The 21,224-nt window shown below is 34.9% G+C and overlaps 1 protein-coding gene across 6 annotated transcripts in view; it reads right to left on the reverse strand.

The window, feature by feature from the left end:
• Positions 1-907: 907 nt before the first annotated feature.
• LOC145668831 (uncharacterized) overlaps positions 908-21,224 on the reverse strand; it is a 273,421-nt gene continuing 253,104 nt past the window's right edge. For all 6 annotated transcript variants that reach the window (XM_081737015.1, XM_081737011.1, XM_081737016.1 and 3 more), the window contains 7 exons: positions 20,697-20,973; positions 19,039-19,296; positions 15,264-15,562; positions 13,842-13,935; positions 12,593-12,714; positions 8,732-8,815; positions 908-3,329 (listed from right to left, as the gene is read on the reverse strand). In XM_081737015.1, coding sequence (XP_081593141.1) covers positions 1,582-3,329; positions 8,732-8,815; positions 12,593-12,714; positions 13,842-13,935; positions 15,264-15,562; positions 19,039-19,296; positions 20,697-20,973 — 2,882 coding nt within the window. In that variant the 3' untranslated portion in view covers positions 908-1,581. The remainder of the gene's footprint in view (positions 3,330-8,731; positions 8,816-12,592; positions 12,715-13,841; positions 13,936-15,263; positions 15,563-19,038; positions 19,297-20,696; positions 20,974-21,224) is intronic.

Here is a 21,224-nt window from a genome sequence, read left to right on the forward strand (position 1 = left end):
TCTTTCCACATATTTTTAAATTCTTGTAGACTTATTCCTCCAAAATTGCGTGTACTTTTCTACTTTGTGCTATTATTTTACACTATAGGTGACTGAAATATTGCAACACTGTAGAGGTCCTCATAACGCCTGCAATTCTGTAGAAGAATGTTAATAGTGTGTGAGTGTGTAACATTAGATGATCCAGATATGTTATTGGTACCGGTGCCATTTACATCTTGCAGGTCATGTTGGCACCAGGATCCAATAAATATAGTACGGCACCACACGTATTTCCCAAGAAACTGTCAGAAATAGAGACATAAGAGTTTTCCCACCGCAAATATCAATAAAAGTCATGGATTTTGATCTCACTCTCGTTCTTGTATCTCTTTTAGTTTTTTATGCACATTTGGTTCCAACAAGTCGGTCTCCCAACTCAGAGCTAACAAGTACGCAAATACGCGTATACGTGTGTGTGTGTGTGTGTGTGTGTATATATATATATATATATATATATATATATATATATATATATATATATATATATATATATATATATATATATATATATATATATATATATATATATATCTGAGTTGAAATGGAAGGCGCCATATATCTTTCATGTGTATATGTGTAACACTTTTGAAAACGAATGAATCATTTATGCTAACCCTTGGTGACTGAAAATGTTCTTAAGACCTAGCTTACATACATATTATGCAGTACTTACCCTTTCATTTTTATACATGCTACACACTACATAAACAAAAATAACCCACCTACCCTTACTGTGTTAGCTTAGTGGTCCCGGCTAGCCAAAATAGCTTAAGTTGGCTAAATGAAATCTTTCAAAAGAAAACTTAGGCAAGAGATGATATATCATACTAAATATATATTTTATAAAGACAAGAACGGTCTCCGAAAACTTTCAGCTGTTTAATATAGAAAACAAAATGTACATTAGTCATTTTTCAAGATCGTACTGCATGACTAACCATACACAAGGAAAAAGGCTTAAAGAAAAACGTTAACACTGGTCTCTGCTCAACATAAACGCAACAATTAACAAACAAGGTTTACAAATTTAATGTCTTAAATGTTTAAAAAAAAATGTACATACATACAATACATACATCATAATGCCACTTTCTCACTTGCATTATTTTCTTTTTACATACAAAGTACAGTGCATTGACAATATGAAAAAATGGAAAAATGAAAAAAACAAACGACATTTGGTGTTTTAATTGACACTTAGCTGCAATTATTCACTATTTAGCTTTTGAGAAATCATTTTAAGTGGTCCACAATGCTTCACGACAAACATTTGTGTGAACACACCACCGTAATTGTTTTTTTTTTCTTTTTTTTTTTAACTTTTCTGTGGCTATATATTAAATTAAAAAACAGAAAAAGTTCTGAGAATACAGACAGAATTTTAAGGCATCAGAAATCAGTTGTGATTTGTACTTCTTATTAAATCTAAACAGAGAAATAACTCTCCTAGTTGCTATAGATTTTATCTTTAGCTTTTACTATTAAAAAAAAAATACCGTTAATACACTATTAACGACTTTGTTACAAGTTATTCCAACATCAACTGGCAGTGCTGAGGTCTTTCATTAACAAATCAAACACATCATCATTATCCGATTTCGAAGCATTTCGAGAGTTAATTTTAGATTTTCTTTGAAACCTAGGCCTAATATTTTTACTTCCAGGTACATTCACACTAGTAGCACACACTTCACTGTCTTTATGAGCATTCTTCTTAAGTGGTTTGGCAGTGCTTTTAGGTTTGACCGTATCGATAGTCTTGTTAGATTTTGGTAGTTTACTCGACTGAGTTCGTTCATTTTTATTACACTGTATAGTTTTACTCGAACTTGGAGCACCTAAACTCGCTTCTTGTTCATCCTTTTTTGATCGTTTATTCGCCATTTTACTTCGCATCGATGCCCGTCTTGACAACTCGAACAAACTAGCATCATCATCACTACTAGAACTCTCCGTCACGTTACGCTCTTCGACTACTTTCTTCGAACCGAGACTTCTTTTAGTGGGTTTCTGTTTTGGCACATTGTTCTTTCTTTTAGAAGTCTTTTCTCCTCCAAGTCGCTGTCTTTTTGCTGTGGTTTTCGTATCGCTTCCAGGATCACTCTTCGAGGAACTAGCTTCGACACTTACGGAAGGGGTGGGTTCGGAAACGAGAGTGCTGTCTTTCACGTTACTAGTGCTTGAAGAAGGTGGTTTGGTAATATCAAAATCATCTAAAAACTCATTGTCCTCATCATCAACAGACAAATCTGTTTCTCGGACAGAAAACGATGGTGATTCACGAAGTTCAACTTTAAACGTGGATGAAAATAGTGGTAGCTTCTGTAATTTAGGCTTCGGCGCTTCCGTTCCACTAATGGCAGAAGACTTTCTTTTCAACGGAGCCTTAGGTATTGAAGGGTTGTCTCTATCTTGTTTTATATCATTCTGTGTGAAACCTTTGAACTGTTTGATATCAGGTGAATTACTTTTACTGTCCTTTGCTTCCTTGTCAATACTCAGCCCACTACCACCTCCAATATCTATATTTTCTGATTTTATTTGAGTTGTTTCATTGCCACCAAGAGGAGTACTTACTTTCACATCCATTTTGACATCATCATCATCATCAAATTCATAAACATCAAGACCTTGCTTTGGTGTACTCGATTTCGAATTAGACTTTTCGCTTCTGCTCAAAAACATAGATTTCGCTGTGGATTTCTTTTGCTTTTTAGTATCTTCCACTGATTTGCCTGACTCGAACTTAGGAACTACAGCTTTCGAGGGAAGCTTCGAATGTACGTTTTCATCCATCTTTAAAGTCATATTTCGCACATCTCCCTTAAAGGCAGTATCTATTGTCTTTGACTTAATTATGGCATTTGAATCGCCAGAAATCGCAGCTTCAGCAACACATTTTTCTACACTTTCAACAGTACTTAAACTTTCACAGGCAGACACACAACTAGATTTCTTTGAGGTAGTCATCTTCGGGGAACTTTTCGAGTTTCCTCTCCGTCGTAAAGAGCTTAATTGCTTTAATGCAGCTTCGGCTTCAGCTTTAATTTCGTCTTGAGTTTTTGTGGTACCTTTTCCTGGCAGTTGATCTTCTATACTACTCGGTAGCCCAGGCAATTCACTACTTATAGCCAGATCCTTATTGCTTGAAGTATGGTTTTCCGTATCACCTATTGTTGAACTCGAAGCGCATGAACTGGGATCCGCCATTGACGTAGCGTCTCCTGAATGGTAAGTCTCCATATGGGTTAATACATCCCCAGGCATTTTGAAGGCCATATTACATTCTGAAAGTAAAAAGTATACGAACGCATAAGAAAGTTTTTTTTTATAAGTGTAAAACAAACAAACAAACAAACAAACAAACAAAACTATTTAACCCAGTTATAAAACAACACTGTACAATATTTTCTTCAATCTCATCGAACCGCATCAGATAAGTAAAATGGTCTCTCAAGAAGACTTACGGAGAAAGCATCATGTTATCACTAAAAGATATAAACAAAAAAATCGCGACAAAACAAACCGTTAACTAAAGTATGATGACAAAGCAACGTAAGAGGTACAAGTTTCCATCTGCATATCGAGTTTTTTTTTTTTTTTTTTTTTTTTTTTTTTTTTTTTTTTTTAATGGCACACGAAGGATTTATTAACCCAAGACTCACTGCCGAACCTTTTCTATATACGTATCTCAGTATTTCATCTTTGAACATTCCTGACAATCTAGTTATACGCAATCACTGCGATCTCATAAAATAACGTAGTGACGACTTGCATCCTTAGAAATGAAAGAATCACTGATGTTTTACTACATCAAATCCTTTGTAGTTGTACATTCATGGAAATTCAAAAGCGTGAGGATGTGTGGCTGGACCTGGAAAAATGAAATGAAATTTATGAGTTTACGTTTCACGGTTAAGCCGGTTAGGCTAAAGGAGACGGTGATGATGAGATAGGAATGAAATTGTGGAATGAAGAAAGTGGGAGGAAACGGGAGAACCCCGATAAAACCCACGCACACGGTGTTTGTCCACCACAAGGGCCACTTGGCGGGAACAGGGTTTGAATCCGGGACCATAAGCACCAGAGGTGAACGCTCTACCACTGAGTCACCGCAGCCCCCTGGCTGGACTTGGGAAAGACTGTATAATTAGTACTTAGTGCATCGGTATGTTAAGCAGAAGACTAGTTCAATCTCGCCACACAGACACTTTCACTCTGAATTTCTTTGTACTCTGTTACATATCTTTACAAGACATAAAAAGCGTATTATGGATAACATTTAAATAAATACTCTATTTAATGTTATGCGATTAACTGTTTCGACAGCTTATACGAGTATTACGTACTGCGGTATTGAATTCTGGAAATTTCAGTCCTTACTTAAATTGGGCTTACACATAAAAATGTAATTAAAGTCAAAATAAGAAGTCACCCGAACAATTCGATAAAAATTTCCTTGAGAAACCATTTATTTCAATTATCTCGCATCTAACGAATTACTTCCCCCCCAAAAATATCTTATAAAATCAAAACCTGCACAATTTACATGAACATCAAACAATTAACCAAAATTCACCACTGCTCATGAACACACACCACAAATACGAAAAAACCTATGGATATTATTTGCAGACATTATAGTTTCAGCAAAGCACAAGATTGTAACTTGAAAAATTTTTCAAGTATCATCAAATGTCACGTATACATATACAGAAAGTTGAAAATAAAGCAAAAACCTTCATAGTAGTAGTAATAACATTATACGCTAGTAGAAAATTAAAAATGAATACCCAGAAACCATGGTCCTACATGAATCGTATTTTATACACACGCATTCTGTAAGTTGTACATTGTAATTGATCATGACGACAAGGTCGTACAAAATACACACCAAATAAGCAACTATGGACAAAATGTACAGGATGTGTCAAAAGTCAATACGTTTTTTACTCTTCTCTAGCTTCAATGCAGGCCTATACTCTTGTATGAAAACGGTCATAGAAATGCAAGATACCATCGTGAGAAATGGTGTTCTACGATTCCTGTAGTTGGTGACGCAGCTTGTCAAGACTTGTAACCGTGATTCAGACAGAATCAGACGCCGTCAAATTGAATCCCCCGCATATTCCATGGGAGACGAGGTCTGGTGATCGATAATGCTGAGGAAATGACACACATCTACGAAAGCACGCTGGGTAATACAAGTGGCGTGTGAGAGAGTAGTTTCGTTGAAAGAGCCCGTGTAGGAACGATAACAAAATGGCTTGGATGATGTTCTGAATTTAGCAGCACTTGTCAAATGTTCACTGTTTGAACGCTAGAGACGAACGGTACTTGTACGCTATGACTTCCCGTATAATGATGATTAGCACCAGTTGTGTATGTCTCTGCCATATAACACTGTTGAAGGTGGTGTGTCACACCAGCAACCGACCATCACTAGCGCTGAAGTAAAATCAGCTCTCATCACTAAACAAAGACACATCATTCATCCCTTCAACTGGTTCTTTTGGAATGTCATCGGAGGTGGGTTGCACGGTGGTGATGCATGAGGGGAAATCTAGCGCCCGTGTTTGTGACTCCTTCCAGCAAACAGTTGCAGATGGACCTAGCTGGCATTGTAGAAGCAATACTGTGCATAATCTGAGGCATGGTTGCCGTGCAATCTGCAATGGCAGCTCCTCTCATGCAGATGTCTAGGTGTGCATCCATATAACGTTGGTATCCGAAACAGAGCCGGTGTGTGCGTGCATTTTTCTCGGACAATGGCGCCAACATTGATGCATTGCAGACACCTTCCATTCACCGTGCTGTGAGGAAAAACAACTACGCGGACTAATACGAGCTTAATTGCAGTGAGCTCGACCACGCCGTTTTGGCATGTCTCTAATGTTCAAGACAAATCTGGACCACAGTTTGGTGAGGGAAGCACTTCACCACTCCTGTGGAATGTCATCAACTGCTGCTACGAATTTAGAGCTGCCACAATGCGTCCACAGCATGCTGCTGTTGATCAACATACATACAGATCTCTACCAGTAACCCATACAATAACGGTGCTGCAACAACACTTCGTTCTGGGTGCTTGTATTTCATTTTCTACCGATGGTTTACATTTTAAATATTCTAAAGAAAACAACCTTAAACTTTGTCAAGTTTTACAACATATACCACATGAAATTATAAAATATTTTTATGCGACTACTTTCTCTGACACTTTACTTGGTGGGTTGGGAACGATGTACACTCGCATTGTAAGCGGCTGGGTGCTTGGTGTTTCCTCTATGCCTGGAATACCAATTTGTCTTATGATCTTTATTTCCTTATTTATTTTTAAAGATCATCAGACATCGATTATATTCTCTCAAGACCATTCTTCATATACAAAAATATAAAAATACCAATAGATTCGGGTGCAACAACGGGAAATTTCTAGAAAAATGTTTCAGCGAAGAGACAATCTTATTTAATTCCCTTCTCTTCTACTTGCTACGATTTATTCAAATATTTCAATAAACGAAACAGTAATGACTAAATAAATATGACAAATCAGCAAGATGGACGGTCCTGCTCTATTGCCGATCAGGTCTTTCTTTAATTACTACTTACATATTTAAAGATAAATAGTACAATATAGAGATAGATAAATATAGATATTTGATTGCTCTTGAAGTACAACTGAAGGAACAACACAAGGATTTATTTACACAGAAAAATCTGCAAAATGGACTGGGAGAGGTTCAAACTCTCAGATTTCCCATTTGCCGTCAGGTTTTATTACAATACATCAATGCTACTATATTTGGATGAGTGACCATTAAAAAAACCAGATGGTTATGATGCGGCCTTCACCTAACGCCGTCAGGTTGTCAATGTCATTTGTCTTATGATTTGTAACGTGTATAGCCTTAAGGAATATTTGATTTTGAGTTTAACGTTCCTTTCAGCAACGAGGCTATATGAGACAAGACCTACTGATTAACATGAAATTCGAACATGAGCTCCCGCCGGGAATCGAACCCGGGTCTCCCACGCCAAAGGCGCGTACGCTAACCGCTTAGCCACGAAGGAGCTCTATAGCCCTAAGGAATATAAACGTGTATAGCCCCACGGAATATAGACTTCTACATAAGAGCGCAACGTAAATCGATATTTATACTCATTAGAAACAGAACACTCCAAGGATCGGTGCTGGCATCATACCTTCAATATGGCAAGCAGACAAGTATTCAGTGGAAATAAGGTCTTCAGGTAGATTACAAGAATTTTGCAGCAGGTAATAGTATATTTGATTTGGAAGCACTAATGTACCTTGGAGCTATAAGTTATTAAGGCAGAATAAGATCTGACAGCGAGGCGAGATTTCAGTTACACATATACTTTACAGAACTGTTAGTATCCGGTTTTACATCTTATGGATGGCCAGCCACTATCTTCATGTCATTACAGGATTATTAAATACGAGAGCAGTGGATCATTTTCATCTTTTCCCTCACTACACCTTTCACGATACCTCTAAATTACTTGCAGAGCCAATAATGCTCGTATACATTTACCATATAGCATACGTGGCAGCTGTCGGGTACACACACAGAATCAGATCCCAGCCTACTCGTAGCAATCAACAAACCCTGCTTGAACATTATTATATGAGACTGTAACTTGACAGACATTGAAATTCGGTAACTATTGAGCAATTAGATTCATCTCGTCCTCACATTCACAAAGTGCCTTATATGACTAAATAGCTCTTTTAAACACATGTTACCTGTGCTGTTTACTTTATATTTTTGGCCTGATTCTACTGAATAACATTCATATAGAGAGAATGGGAAATCGAACTAAGGAGTTAAAACACGACGAACAAAGATTCTTATACAGTACTTTGAAGTTCAGTAAAAAAATAAGATATAACTGTCAAACACTTTTTATTGTTTGGTTTGATTGATAATAATTTTAATCACAAAACATGTGACAGAAAAACAAAATTTATAAGTTTGGATGTTCGACGATAACTATTCCGTCAATTATATAATTACATTTTCTTTGGAACAATTATTTCCTCATCTCTTTTTCAATAACTATAAAAAAAAAAAAAACTGCAATTCATTCAATTCGGAACGCTCAAGAGAATAGTTCACGAAACATGCAGTAACTTAAAGAGATGACAGAACTTGCAAACATTACATCTTTAATTGTTACAACTAATAAAACAAAGTAACTTAGCACTGATATGATGGACAGTTACAAGGACAATTGGAGCTACCTACATGACGAGTCTTAAGTAGTGATGATTCGTTTCTATGCTTTATAAATGTTCGAAAGTGAAGCTGAATCGGAATCTCCTGTAAAAACGTTGCTAAATATCAAGAACGAACTGCAAATGTATATAGTACTTGCCGACATTAAACAATATAAGGGAAGTATTTCAAGAAAGGAAGTATGCATGAAACAATAATGATAGTACTATTATTATGGTCATTAATTTGCACCTGAAGCGTCAGTTCACATGTTGACACACAGTGCTAGCCTCATATTGTGGCAGAAATCCTACAACGAAATATGGGACGACCCGTCAACTTATATGGCGGTAATAACAGTCAATTGGCACAAGAATCTCGTGCAACAAGACAGTCTTAAGTATGTTAAATGCCATATTCTGTGTAACGGTAATGATAATACTTACTTGAACACACAAAATCACCACTGCTATTGAATTCTAAAACTTTTTCTCGGGGTGGTGGAGTTGTTTGAACTGGACTCCGGAAACCTAATTAAAACAAATAACAAAGAAGGATCATTAGACTTTTTCTTTTCCTATTACATTAGCATTATTTCACTATAATTAGAATTTATAAAACAAAACACATGAAATTCACGAATAATTTCTCATCTACTGAAAGAACTATGCCCAATTTTACACTATATTCATTGTTGATTTTTTTTTAGCTCTTATTGGTAACTGAATGTAAATTTGTACTTACCAACGTACAATGCTTTTATTATTCTGGAGAGAGAGATAATAATTCTTACCCGTAGAAATTATTAATAAATGGCGCTTTTAGACAACCTTATAAAATTTATATATAATAATAAACTTTAGTGCTGACCTAGAAAATAATAATAGTTTAAATGTTTTGTACTAGCCAATAGGAAATACAGCAAATTTATCTAGACTGAATATAGAAAATCTCATGCCTGCGACTATTCCAGTCACAAGAAGTACGAACATTCGTACAAAACAACTCGGACAAATTTCTTCCTAAGGGTGTGTGGATTGATATTACAAGATGATGTGGAAGAACAACTGAAATAATATTAAATTTAGAAACTAAAATGGATATAAAGTGGAAACTGCAGAAATCTGGAGAAAATAAGCCTTGGCATTTATTAAGATGATCATATACAAATACAGTGAAACCTCTACTAACGGACACCTCTATAAAGCGGACACCTCCCACAACGGACATATTTTGTAATTCCCAAACACTGTAATAGGAAAAAACTTATTGGCAAACCTCTCTAAAGCGGACACAGTCTAGTACGGACACGGACAGTCTTTCTTGTCTTTTATAGGTATTATTTACCTCCATATCACGGACACTTTCTCTAGAAACAAGTTGGAAAGTGCCCTAATACATACGTATGTCACCAAGGAAGAACATGTGGGTGTGACATTTTGCCTCCTCAACTGTCTGTTCAGCAACCCAGAGGAAGGGTCTCTGTTTCACAATACCCTTATATCCTTTGCTTGCATTCCACTCCCACCCAACCTGCTTCAGAAACAAAAGTGATTGACAATTGCCCACTGTTTGGAATGACACATTATAATACTGTCCCGCTCGAATCTCTAACCAAACAGAAGACAAGTTTGGTATTTTTGACCACGGGTCTTTTTATAAAAGTCATTGCTGGACTGCAATTAACTCACAAATTAAAGCAACACACCTTAAACGTCGTAAGTAGCGATAAGTGTAAAGTGCAGAGAACTATAACATCTTATTCCCATGTTGTGCCTCGAACTGCATGGCGCAAAATAATGCAGGTACAATAACATTTTGGTAATATTCATAAATACGTGATTCATGCATTTTTTTAAAATTGCATATTACCTTGTTTATTAATTTACGTAAGAAAATACTGAAACCTCCCTAAGGCGGACACCTCTCTATAGCGGACAATTTTTGATTCCCCACGGCTGTCCGCTTTAGAGAGGTTTCACTGTAATACATATTATACACATATGGGTTAATAGAACGTGTGTGAACACGAGCAATCGCAAAAAAAGTCTCGAATGATCATCTTAAGGAAGAACCCCGGCTTCGTTTCTTCCCTTCTAGGGAAAATATCAAGAAACGATGAAACACGTACGTAATTATTTTAAATGAGAATGATTATGAAATGAATGATAACTTTCATATCTCTAACCTTAAGGGATTCAGATAATTCGACATCTTATTACAGTAATTGTAACCATCCTTTTTTTTCGTTCATTTTCTTCCTTTCTAGGTCAAATATTAAAACACTGACATACACGTCTACTTATTTTGAAAGGGAAGTTCACATACCACATTTAATGTCATAATCTTTAGGATTCAGATATATAGACATTTTAATATAATAAATGCTACCCTATTTCCTCCCTCTTAAAAATTTCCAAAAATTCTTCCTTAGTTGCACCTTACCTCATTAAATCCTGTGCCCTATCCAAATTTCAAGTTTCTACCTTAAGCGGTTTCGTCTGGGCGTTGATCAGTCAGTCAGACAGACGACTCACTCACTCCCTTATTCAAGATTTATATATATATATATGCAGGGTGGCCCATTTTAATCTTTCCACGGACATATCTCGAAAACGGTTGAACATAAATGAACAGAACAAAAACTCAACTAGAAAATGCCATCGGGCATATCAAATGGTGTTGTAGCAGTGCCATCCAGGGCCGCCCTTCATGGGGGCTCAGAGCCAAACTAAAATTTTACATAGAAACATGCATCGAGTGATACCTCGTTCGATAGATCTTCAAACACTAAACAGTGTTGTGGCAAGAGATTCATATGGGTCACCGTTTCCAAAATGGCCGCTAAGACATAGTACCTGTATCAGATAAAACGTCCAGTGCCAGTAATATGAAAATGGTTGGAGATAAATTAACACAACAAAAAACGAAACAGGAAAATGGCATGGGGCACATCAAATGGTGTTGTTACGGTGCCCTTCAGGGAAGGGTCCGAAACCGACCAAATGGTCTGCTTCCCCAGCAGACAACTCCTCACTCCGCTTATGTTCGTTGAGGTGTTTTACGGTCTAGTTCCAAAGACTATCATTATATTCTGATTAAATTTATATAGGTCCTCTAAAACACGCACACAGAAAGTAATCAAAATTTGTGGAACTATGTTGAAGTAATGCGTGAACATAAAATCTGTCAAATTGAGAACTTCCTCCTCTTTTTTAAGTCGATTACAAATAAAACTAATCTCATGAAGGGAGGGAGAGGGAAGAGGGTGTTAAGAGAAAGTCGAGGTTCATGTTTTGCTCATTGCTGCTTAGCATTTATGTCTTCTTACCTACTCAGTAATAAATAGGGTACTACTTAACCCCAGCTTCTCGCTTTAATTTTCGACTGCGAAAATTAACTTGCCCTACGTTACCACACTATTATTCCTGGCTTTTCTGAGATAAATGAATACAGTTACACTATAACGTCTACGATACACTGATTTATGAAAAATGCTTTAACATGGATTTGGCTTCCTAATACTGTAAGAAGTCTAGAGTACCTTACAACGGAAGAATATTAACTTACGTGTACAAGATAAAATCTGTCAGTGGTTCTTACATCCTTAATCTGCACCTTTTTTCTAGTCCATATTTTCCAGTCCATATATATATATATCTTTGAACAGTACAAGAGAAAGGAATTTGTTCACTGCTGCTCTACTTGCTTAGTGAGTTGTAGGCCCACTTTCATTTCCGGTGAATGGACTAGAACTTCCCTTTAGCCAAAACACCCAGACACAGATTTATAAACCAAAAGTAACACGTTTAATTACTAAACTACCATTATTTTGGGAGTATCAGGAAAACTCTTTCTTCATCCCTAATATTGCTCGAAAGTAAAAAACATCCGAAATCGTCGAATTTTTGCACAGATTACGAAGTATCCACAGTTACTGCTTACAGATACGCACAGGTAAGTACATAGAGGAGAAAAAAAAAAGCTTTCGGTGAACAAGAGATGCAGAATGTTTTAGCTTTTAGAATTAGTTCAGTAATAGTAATCCGAAAAGTTACTATGTGCTATGAATATATGACTCTTAGTAAGCACGACATGGAAATCAAATTACACCGATATATCCTGAGGAAAATCTTCGCTAACATGCAGACATCTTCAGACACCCGAAGGGAGTAATTTTCAACATCATCTGTAGAAAGTAGTGCGAACTAGAGTAAAATTTCATTGGATAGTAACTTTCCGGATACCCTACACTAGATGTCTTATTACTTTGTAACTTTGCTAATTACTGCTTTAGCAAAACTCACCAGATGTGGATGGCAGTACAAGTGGGTATTTCTTCTCAATGATCACAGATCCTTCAAGATCTTCCTTTCTCAGAACTATGCGATTAAATCCTGCCGTTGTGAACTTTTGCAAAACCCACTCGCTGTAAAAATAATAAATGTGAAAAAAAAATGAAATAACCCCTTTTCTCAGTTTCAAGTAGCACCATTTTAATATTAAAAATATAACTGACTTATTTATATACGATACAGTTTAAATTGAACCAACTGAGATCTCAACACATCTTCGAGTTTCTATGTAGAATAATTTTATGCAGTATATATATGAATTACTAAAGCTTTGTAATACTGGATATTTAATAATGTATTGTTTGAAAAGAGACTGACTTGTCTATTGAAAATGCGAATACGTAAAGCTTAAATGAAGTTCTTTTCTGAAATTAAAAGAATTATAAAAATAGAAACATCATTAAAGATTCTGCAATTTCAATCGTCTGTCATTCATACATTATCACATTTTATCTGCCTTACTCTTCTCTTCTCAAAAGTTAAGAACCATAATTTTCTTACCTCAAGATACTTCTTTTTAACAATCTTTCTCTACTCGGTATACCTTTTATACCAAATATTATTGTTTGATTGCTTGGCCTTTACAAAGTATTTTTTTAATCAATGACTAGTCATCCACAGATCGTTATATTTTGTATTATTATTACACGATTTCTTAGCGGTATGAGCGTCAAACACCTCATATATTTTGTCATACAAGTTTCTTGTCATTTCGTCGGCATCATTTGCATGATCCTCAATTTCACCCATTACCTTTATTCCGTAATATACCTGAGAAGTCAGATTTTTTTTTAAAAAAAATCATAATTAATGGTATAATATGTATTCTTCTTAAGAGTCGTTATTATTATTTTTATTATATTCCAGATATAAACAAATTGTGGACGAAAAGGATCAATTTTTACTAATGAAGCAACATCATGATTTATTGTGCTGTTTTAATTTGTGAGCAGTACTTTATTCTGATTGCTATTATATGACTTGTTCACATGATTTAATTGAAGAATGTTGCTTACTTCTAACAACTTTCTTGCTTTATTCTTACTGTACAAATTGCTAGATGTTATCGTATTGTTTCCCAGTCAATTTCTCCCGCATTAAAATCTCCTAATATTATGAAATTGCCATGCGTTGTTAATAAGTAAAAATTTAACCAATTAATATAACTAATAATAAAATATTAATAATAATATACACATACCTATGCATGATTGTGATGTGATTACAAAGCAAGAAAAATTGTCTGTAGTACTCTCTGCACAAAGGGCATTTCAACAGAGCTTCTGGCTGTGGATCTGGAAAATAAAGGAACGTACTTTTCACTAAACATGTAACCACCAGTGTACATACAAACCTCCAAGTCTCTATTTGAGTCAAATAAAACAATGAAACAAGATGGTGATGTGCAATTTAATGTCTCTTATAGCAATAAAGTTATATGAAGAGTTTTTCTTGAAATAAACTTGAAATATTAATATTTTAATTTATTGATTTCTTCATCAAATGTATTTAAAATATCCTTTCTTCTTCTTCTTCGTGAAAATTGAATTTTGCTATATATATTTTTTACATCTAATTATCAAATTTAAGTAATATTTAAATTTTCATAATGGAAATTTTATTTTGAAAAGGCAAGGAACACTTAACTAGACTTTAAAAAAAAGTAAAATTACATCATTCACATCTACAGGATGGCCACAAAGTCCCGTTCCCCTTGATAAATGCTAATATAAGTTTTCCTGTTACTCCTTTACAAATGTATGTAAGGTTTTCTATTGTTTCAGATTGTGTGAAAGGCTGATATTTGCCTGGCCACCACGAAGCCCAGACCTCTCTCTACTTGTGATAAAGAATTATAGGGTTCAATACTAAATAATACCCACAAAATAATACTAAATAATACAAAGGGCACAATACCCGTTCAACACTACATAGACGTAATGGCTTGTAATCTCGAACCCCTCAAAAAAAAAAAAAAAAAAAAAAAAAAAAAAAAAAAAAAAAAAAAAATCTGGGTTCGCGCCTCCATAACTTCGAATCACAATAACTATTTGATTATGTAAATAATAAATAAATGTATCTTTCACAGTATTATACTATTGTTTTGACAGTAATTAAAAAGATGCACATGTCTTCATCTGGAGTTTGAAATAATACTCCTGAATCATGCAAATTAAATAATAATAATAATAAGTCCTATTTTAACTTCCAAAAGGCTTACTTAAAGAACTATTTTCCGTTGTTTAATTATTAGAATTTTGATTAAATGCAGCCAACTGGATCTGGATCAGCCATCTTATCAACTGGATATCATTACTTTCTGATCATTTATAGGGAGAAAAACAAATTAGTTATCCCTCAATTTTGAGCCATGTTCTAGTTGTATATAAAAAATAAAACCTAATAATATTAATAATAAAAAGAAATTAAGACATGGGCTTCTCAATGGCTACATAGCCTTGGTATCCCGCCTTTAATGAAGAAACCCAAGTCTAATTTCTAGGACAAGCTCGCGTGGTTAGGATCTTATGTTAAGTTGTTGCTCCATGTCTCGTATAGCCTCGGTGTTTAAACATACACTAAACTACAAACGAACAAGGAATTAAAAAGAAAAAAAAAATACCTTTTGTTTTGGAAAATGCAACCTGATGCACACTTTCGACATGGCTTGATAGATTGGTGAATACAACGAAGGTACTGGGGCAGTAAGGGCACTTATGAATCTTCTGAGTTTCTGTATCAGATGACGATTCCCGTCTTGTGTCATCTGTGCTGATGTTGCTGCTATCATCACCACTATCCAAAAATCCCCACGAGCGAACAACGTCCGGAGAATTAGACATCCGTGCGGGATCCAAGCGATGCTTATGGTCTCGATGTGCTTGTGAAATATGTCTGTTTCTGCTACCAGCTTTCACGAATCTAAGAAGGAATAAAAAATTAAACTGTCATTAGAACAGCGGATGCTACAATCAAAGGTAGTTTGAGTTACAATTTTTTGTCTGTGTAGTAAATTACGTAATCTCTAAAAATGACTACACTTATTACTCGTTTTAACGGACAGAAAACTGGTTATATCAGTCCGATGTTGACGACTGTTCTGAAGTTCTGATACGAACTCTGCAGTGGTTAACATCCACAATTACATTACAAAAGAAATAATAATAATACAGTACTGCACTTTTAATCAAGCACTATCCAATCCGACAGTGAAAAATACCAGTACATTGTAAATATTTATAAATATAAAATACCAGTACAATTTTATTTAACATTATATTCCAATATTTAACATGAAGGCCCATAAAACCGAGGAATCAGTGTATATAGATATAAAGGCACGGAAGTTCTTCTTTGTTCAGACGGACAAATGCATTTATTTAAATAATAATAAAATAATAAACTACAAATTTTACCTCCAAAGAAGGTCAAAAAGTATGGTATAAACAAATTGAGAGTTTGTAGTACTTGTTAAATTACTCATTTATTTTTCAAATTTTGTTAAAGTACTTGTACTAGCAAATAGAAAAAAAAAATGAAACATACAAACGAAAAAGATTAAGTCACTAAATTCCTTAAGTTTTCATTGACTGAGGATTTACTGACAATGTCATGACACTACTGGCTTGCGGCCAACTTAATCAAGAATTTTCGAGAGCTGGCAGACTCTAGCTCCCATCTCCTGCGACAAGCATTTTCTATATTATTCCATCATGATTGTTTACAAATATCTAATACACATGGAATAATTGTACGTATATAGACATATCACACTTAATAACAACGGTAAAGGTTAAAAAATGCAACGTTAGTATCTTATAGCTCTTTTACCTGTATTTTTTAAAAAGAGTTTTTTACCTTTATTCATGCGTCTCTAACTTCCACTGTAATTGATGTAGATGTGAACAACAATTCATATCTTGCTTCCTGTGTAACACTTACCTTGTTAAGTGCGTCTATGAGAGTTTTCTTGAACAGTTTCTACCACCTGTTCTGTGGTTTTTTCACCAGTTTAAGTCAGTCACATAAAGATCGGATCGCTTTGTGAAAGTATGTTGTATGTTAAGCGCAAAATTGAAACAGAACTTCTTGATAAACTACTTGCTTATGTAAGAGAATAATTCCGCAGAATTCTAGAACCAGGTACTTGTAATTTAATGATTATGGGTCTCACTTAGGCACTATTTTTTCTTTTCTTGATGTAACTGTATAACATTGAAAATTTAAGTGAACATTTTGTGTGTTACATCAAGAAAACAAAAAGTAGTCCTGCAATTACTTTATTCAAGAATTCTCCGAAAAAAAAATATCCAGTCTACCAAAGGTTCACGCGGTCAAAGGTGAATTGGGAAATGTTGTTGGGAGTTCTAACAAAGATAGGGTTGGAATGGAAAGATAGAAGACTAATAAGAAACTTATACATGAACCAACAAGTAAGTGTTAGGATAGGGGAAGAACTGACGGAAGAGAGTGCAATTGGAAGGGGAGTTCGACAAGGATGCTGCCTCTCGCCAACACTATTTAATGTCTATCTAGAAGAGATAGTGAAAAAGAGCCTACATGATGATGATGGCATTTCGGTAGGAGGTAGAATGATTAGATGTATAAGATTTGCAGACGATATGGCGCTTGTTGCAGAATCTAAAAAGAAAATCAATAAAATGTTAGATAAAATGAGAAAGGGCTTTGAAGAATATGGAATGAAAATAAATGTTAGAAAGACAAAAGCCATGGTGATTGGAACGAAGGGGTCGGTGTCAAATATAAAAGTAGGAGAGGAGAAAATAGAACAAGTGAATAGTTTTCGATACCTGGGTAGTATTCTTAGTAATGACATGAAATGCGAACGTGAAATAAAAGCAAGGATAGGAATGGCGAAAGAAGCCTTTAAAAGAAAGAAAAGTCTGTTTTGTGGGACCTTGAACAAAGAGTTGAGAAAAAGACTCATAAAATGCTTCGTGTGGAGTGTTGTACTGTATGGGGCGGAAACGTGGACATTACGTAAAGGTGACGAAAATCGACTGGAAGCCTTCGAAATGTGGGTGTGGAGAAGAATGGAAAGAATTAGTTGGGTCGAGCGGAAAACGAATGAGAGAGTGTTAGAAATGGTGGGTGAGAAAAGAACACTTCTAGATATTATTAGGAAGAGGAAGAGAAACTGGTTGGGACATTGCCTAAGAAGAGATTGTATCATGAGGGACATCCTAGAGGGTATGGTGGCGGGAAAGAGAGGGAGGGGGCGAAGGAGACTACAATTAATGGATGATATTAAAACAGAAAGATCATACGCGAAGACGAAAAGGTTAGCGGAGGACCGTGGAGCATGGAAGCTTCTCAGCTGCGGCAAGTGACCTGCCAATAAAGGCAGAATACCTATGATGATGATGATGATGACCAAAGGTTCTATTTCATCTTTGGAATCCTTGCAACGATACAAAGATTCGATCTTCATGTAAATGATTTAAACTGGTGAAAAAAGCCACAGAATAAGTGTTGAGGAAAATTTTTTCAGACGCACTTAACAAGCTAAGTATTACACCTTTTTTTCTACAGAAATTACAATAAAAAATGCACCAATTACTGTCTTTAAATAAAAGGTTCATATCTTGTTTTATTTGTTATGAAGCAGGCTTTCAAAATATTGATATAACGTTTCTGTCGAAAATGATGGAGAGGGTTTAGACAGAACTTATGTTGCCATGAAGCCATCAAAGCATATCGCTTGCCAAGTAGACTCAAACGATTCGTTAGTCATTACAAAACACGAATAGAAGTTTTTAATAAGCGTGACATGTAATTAAAATTAATCATCTGTTTCAATGGAAAGGCAATTCATGGAAGAGGATTTAATTAAATCTCATTTCCATCTCCGTTTTTGCTCGTTTGAAGTTGTATTTATTCTTCACATGTAACAGGCAGAATAGATTTTTAGTTTGAACTAATACCCTATGATAAAACTTATATTTCACTAAGAGAGAATTATATATCCTACTAATCACAAATAAGATTTTTATGCGTAATTTTCAAGGATGATCTATATGCTATTTTAGATGGTAAAGGATGTTCTTCCTTTTGGACGAATTTCTTCTTTCAAGAAAGTTGCTCACATTATGTGTGTCACTCCTATAATTGCTCATTTTTTACTTCCACTACAAAATTAGTATTGATACTTATTATATGGGATTTTATTTCAATTAGGACTCCAAAAATACTAGTACAGTATTTCATAAATTATAATCAATTTTCTTTTTTTCATATATACATTGTGGGACAGAGAGTATCTGCTATTTTTATAAATAACTCTATAGCATACTGCGAATATGGGAGTTATCACTGTGAACGATACTACAAAATGCAATTGGATACACAAATTAATTCGTATAAAATTATAAACTTACCTGTCTCCACAAATATGGCATACATGCGGACGCTCTACCAAATGACTTTGCAGAGGATTAGGTTTCTCCTCTTCTGCCCCACTACTACCAGGTTTCTCCGTTGCTTCCGTTTGGAATTTACTTTTAACAGCATTCTGAATATCCTTCAGGGAAACTGAAGGAACACCTTCCTTGTTTTCTCCACTATTCTTCATGCCTTCAACTTTCATGCCTGACTGCGGTGTTTTTCCAAGGAGGTTCAACTTGGGAAACGATATTCTGTAACAAGAACATGCAGGTAAATTTCACAACTACAAAGATTAACGTATTATCTATTTATAACCAATACAAAATATTCAGCGTACAGTCATGTCCAAAATGATTGTCATATATATATATGACTGTCTTGTTGTGAGAATATAATTTGATAATGATTTTGCAGGGTACTTTTAATACTGTCAGTATATGTATAATCGGGAAATGTATATTTGTGGTAAATTTCATAGGAAGAGAATTATAAATACGAAAATTAGAATGAGTAAAACAAAATGTTGCTAAATGGACAAGAAAAGTTTTTTTTTTCATTATATTGCTCTTCTTTACTGCTCTTTTGACATGAAATTTACCACATACATGTCTTTGCCGATTATACACATACTAACATTATAAGAAATACCGGGCGAAATCATTATCAAATTATATTCCTACAACAACATATTTATAGACATGCGACAATAATTTTGGTCATGACTGTACGAAAACAATTCTCGCTTATTCTTACTAGGTATTTGATCAATTCAAAACACTATTATATACATAAATATATTTTATTGTTCTTGAGAAATATACTACTATGGATTGCACTGAATCGATTGAAGAAGAATGGAACTTTTCAGCTCCAAGTCTATGAGACGAAACCTACTGTATAGCAGTAATGGGGTATGCGACAATAAACAATAATAATAAATCATCAGAACATATTAAATGTCTCTGTTCAATTTGGATAACTTCAAAGAATTAAAGTGGCTAAATGAAGCAACTCGCTGAACATAACACAGATTTTTATTACTAACTAAAACCTTGCTGTCACACATGCCTTTATTATTTTGACCCATTTTCAATTTCTACGTGTTGTACTGCCGTAATACACATTCCTCAAATACTAACTTCTGACAATTTCTAGTTTAAATACTTCTACCATTCCTTTTGTCGAAAATCTAAACAAAACCCGTAAAGCATCATCGCCCCAGCACTAAATAAGGTCCTGAAGAGTACCTGATTCATAATTACAAGTTAATCTACTAACCTCCTTCTAAAGGGAGAAATAGGGGCAATCGATTTTGTACGTATTTTCATAATAAAATGGCTAAATTGTTTGAACTGAATTTCTAAATATAGCATTAGGTTCCAACTAGATTTCTACGAATTCATTTAGATTTAAAAAAGATCATCGTAAAGAGAATACATATCCTAAGGGGGAGAAAACATTAAAATATACCCATGAAATATTTTCCATAACCCTTATTCCTCTCGTGCGGAGAACGGACATTCCAGCTAGTGTGTATTAAAACAAAATTAATTTAAGACTTTTGTCTTGAAAGCAAAGAATTTAACTACAGAGCGCAGGTTTGCGTTATGATATAGGTAAACAATAAATACCCAAAGCATCTATTACTTACCCTGGTTTATCTTTCTCTGGATTTTGTGGTTTGTTAAATGCTTTCCCTAACATGTTAGTCAACGCTCTATCGAGAAGACCACCTAACGCCGTCGACATCTGACTTTTCAATCCACCATCATCCTTTTCTGCGTCTTCTTTTCTCTTTAAATGCAACTGGGCAATGTGACGATTTAACGAGATTACGTCGGAATATAATTCTTTGCAAACAAAACAAGCCAATCTGCGCTTCGCTGCATCAAAATTTTCTACAGGTTTCCGGGGAACGGAATTTGGCTCTGAAATAGAAAAAATAAATAAAATCAATCAAATGATAAAAAATAGTCCTCCAAATATATTTAAACATTATCTCACAAAGCATTAAATTATTAACGCTAATTTTTACAATTAACACCAATAAAAACAACGACTTCCATAGAATAGACGCGTATACTTTTACTTTAACCGAAATCTCTCGCATAGCTTTCTGAGCTTCATCAGTCACTGTGATTGAAATGAAGTGAGATATTTCTATTATTATTTTTTATAC

This window comes from Thermobia domestica, chromosome 13 (assembly GCF_964235325.1).
Source record: "Thermobia domestica chromosome 13, izTheDome1.hap1.1, whole genome shotgun sequence".
NCBI classification, from domain to species: domain Eukaryota; kingdom Metazoa; phylum Arthropoda; class Insecta; order Zygentoma; family Lepismatidae; genus Thermobia; species Thermobia domestica.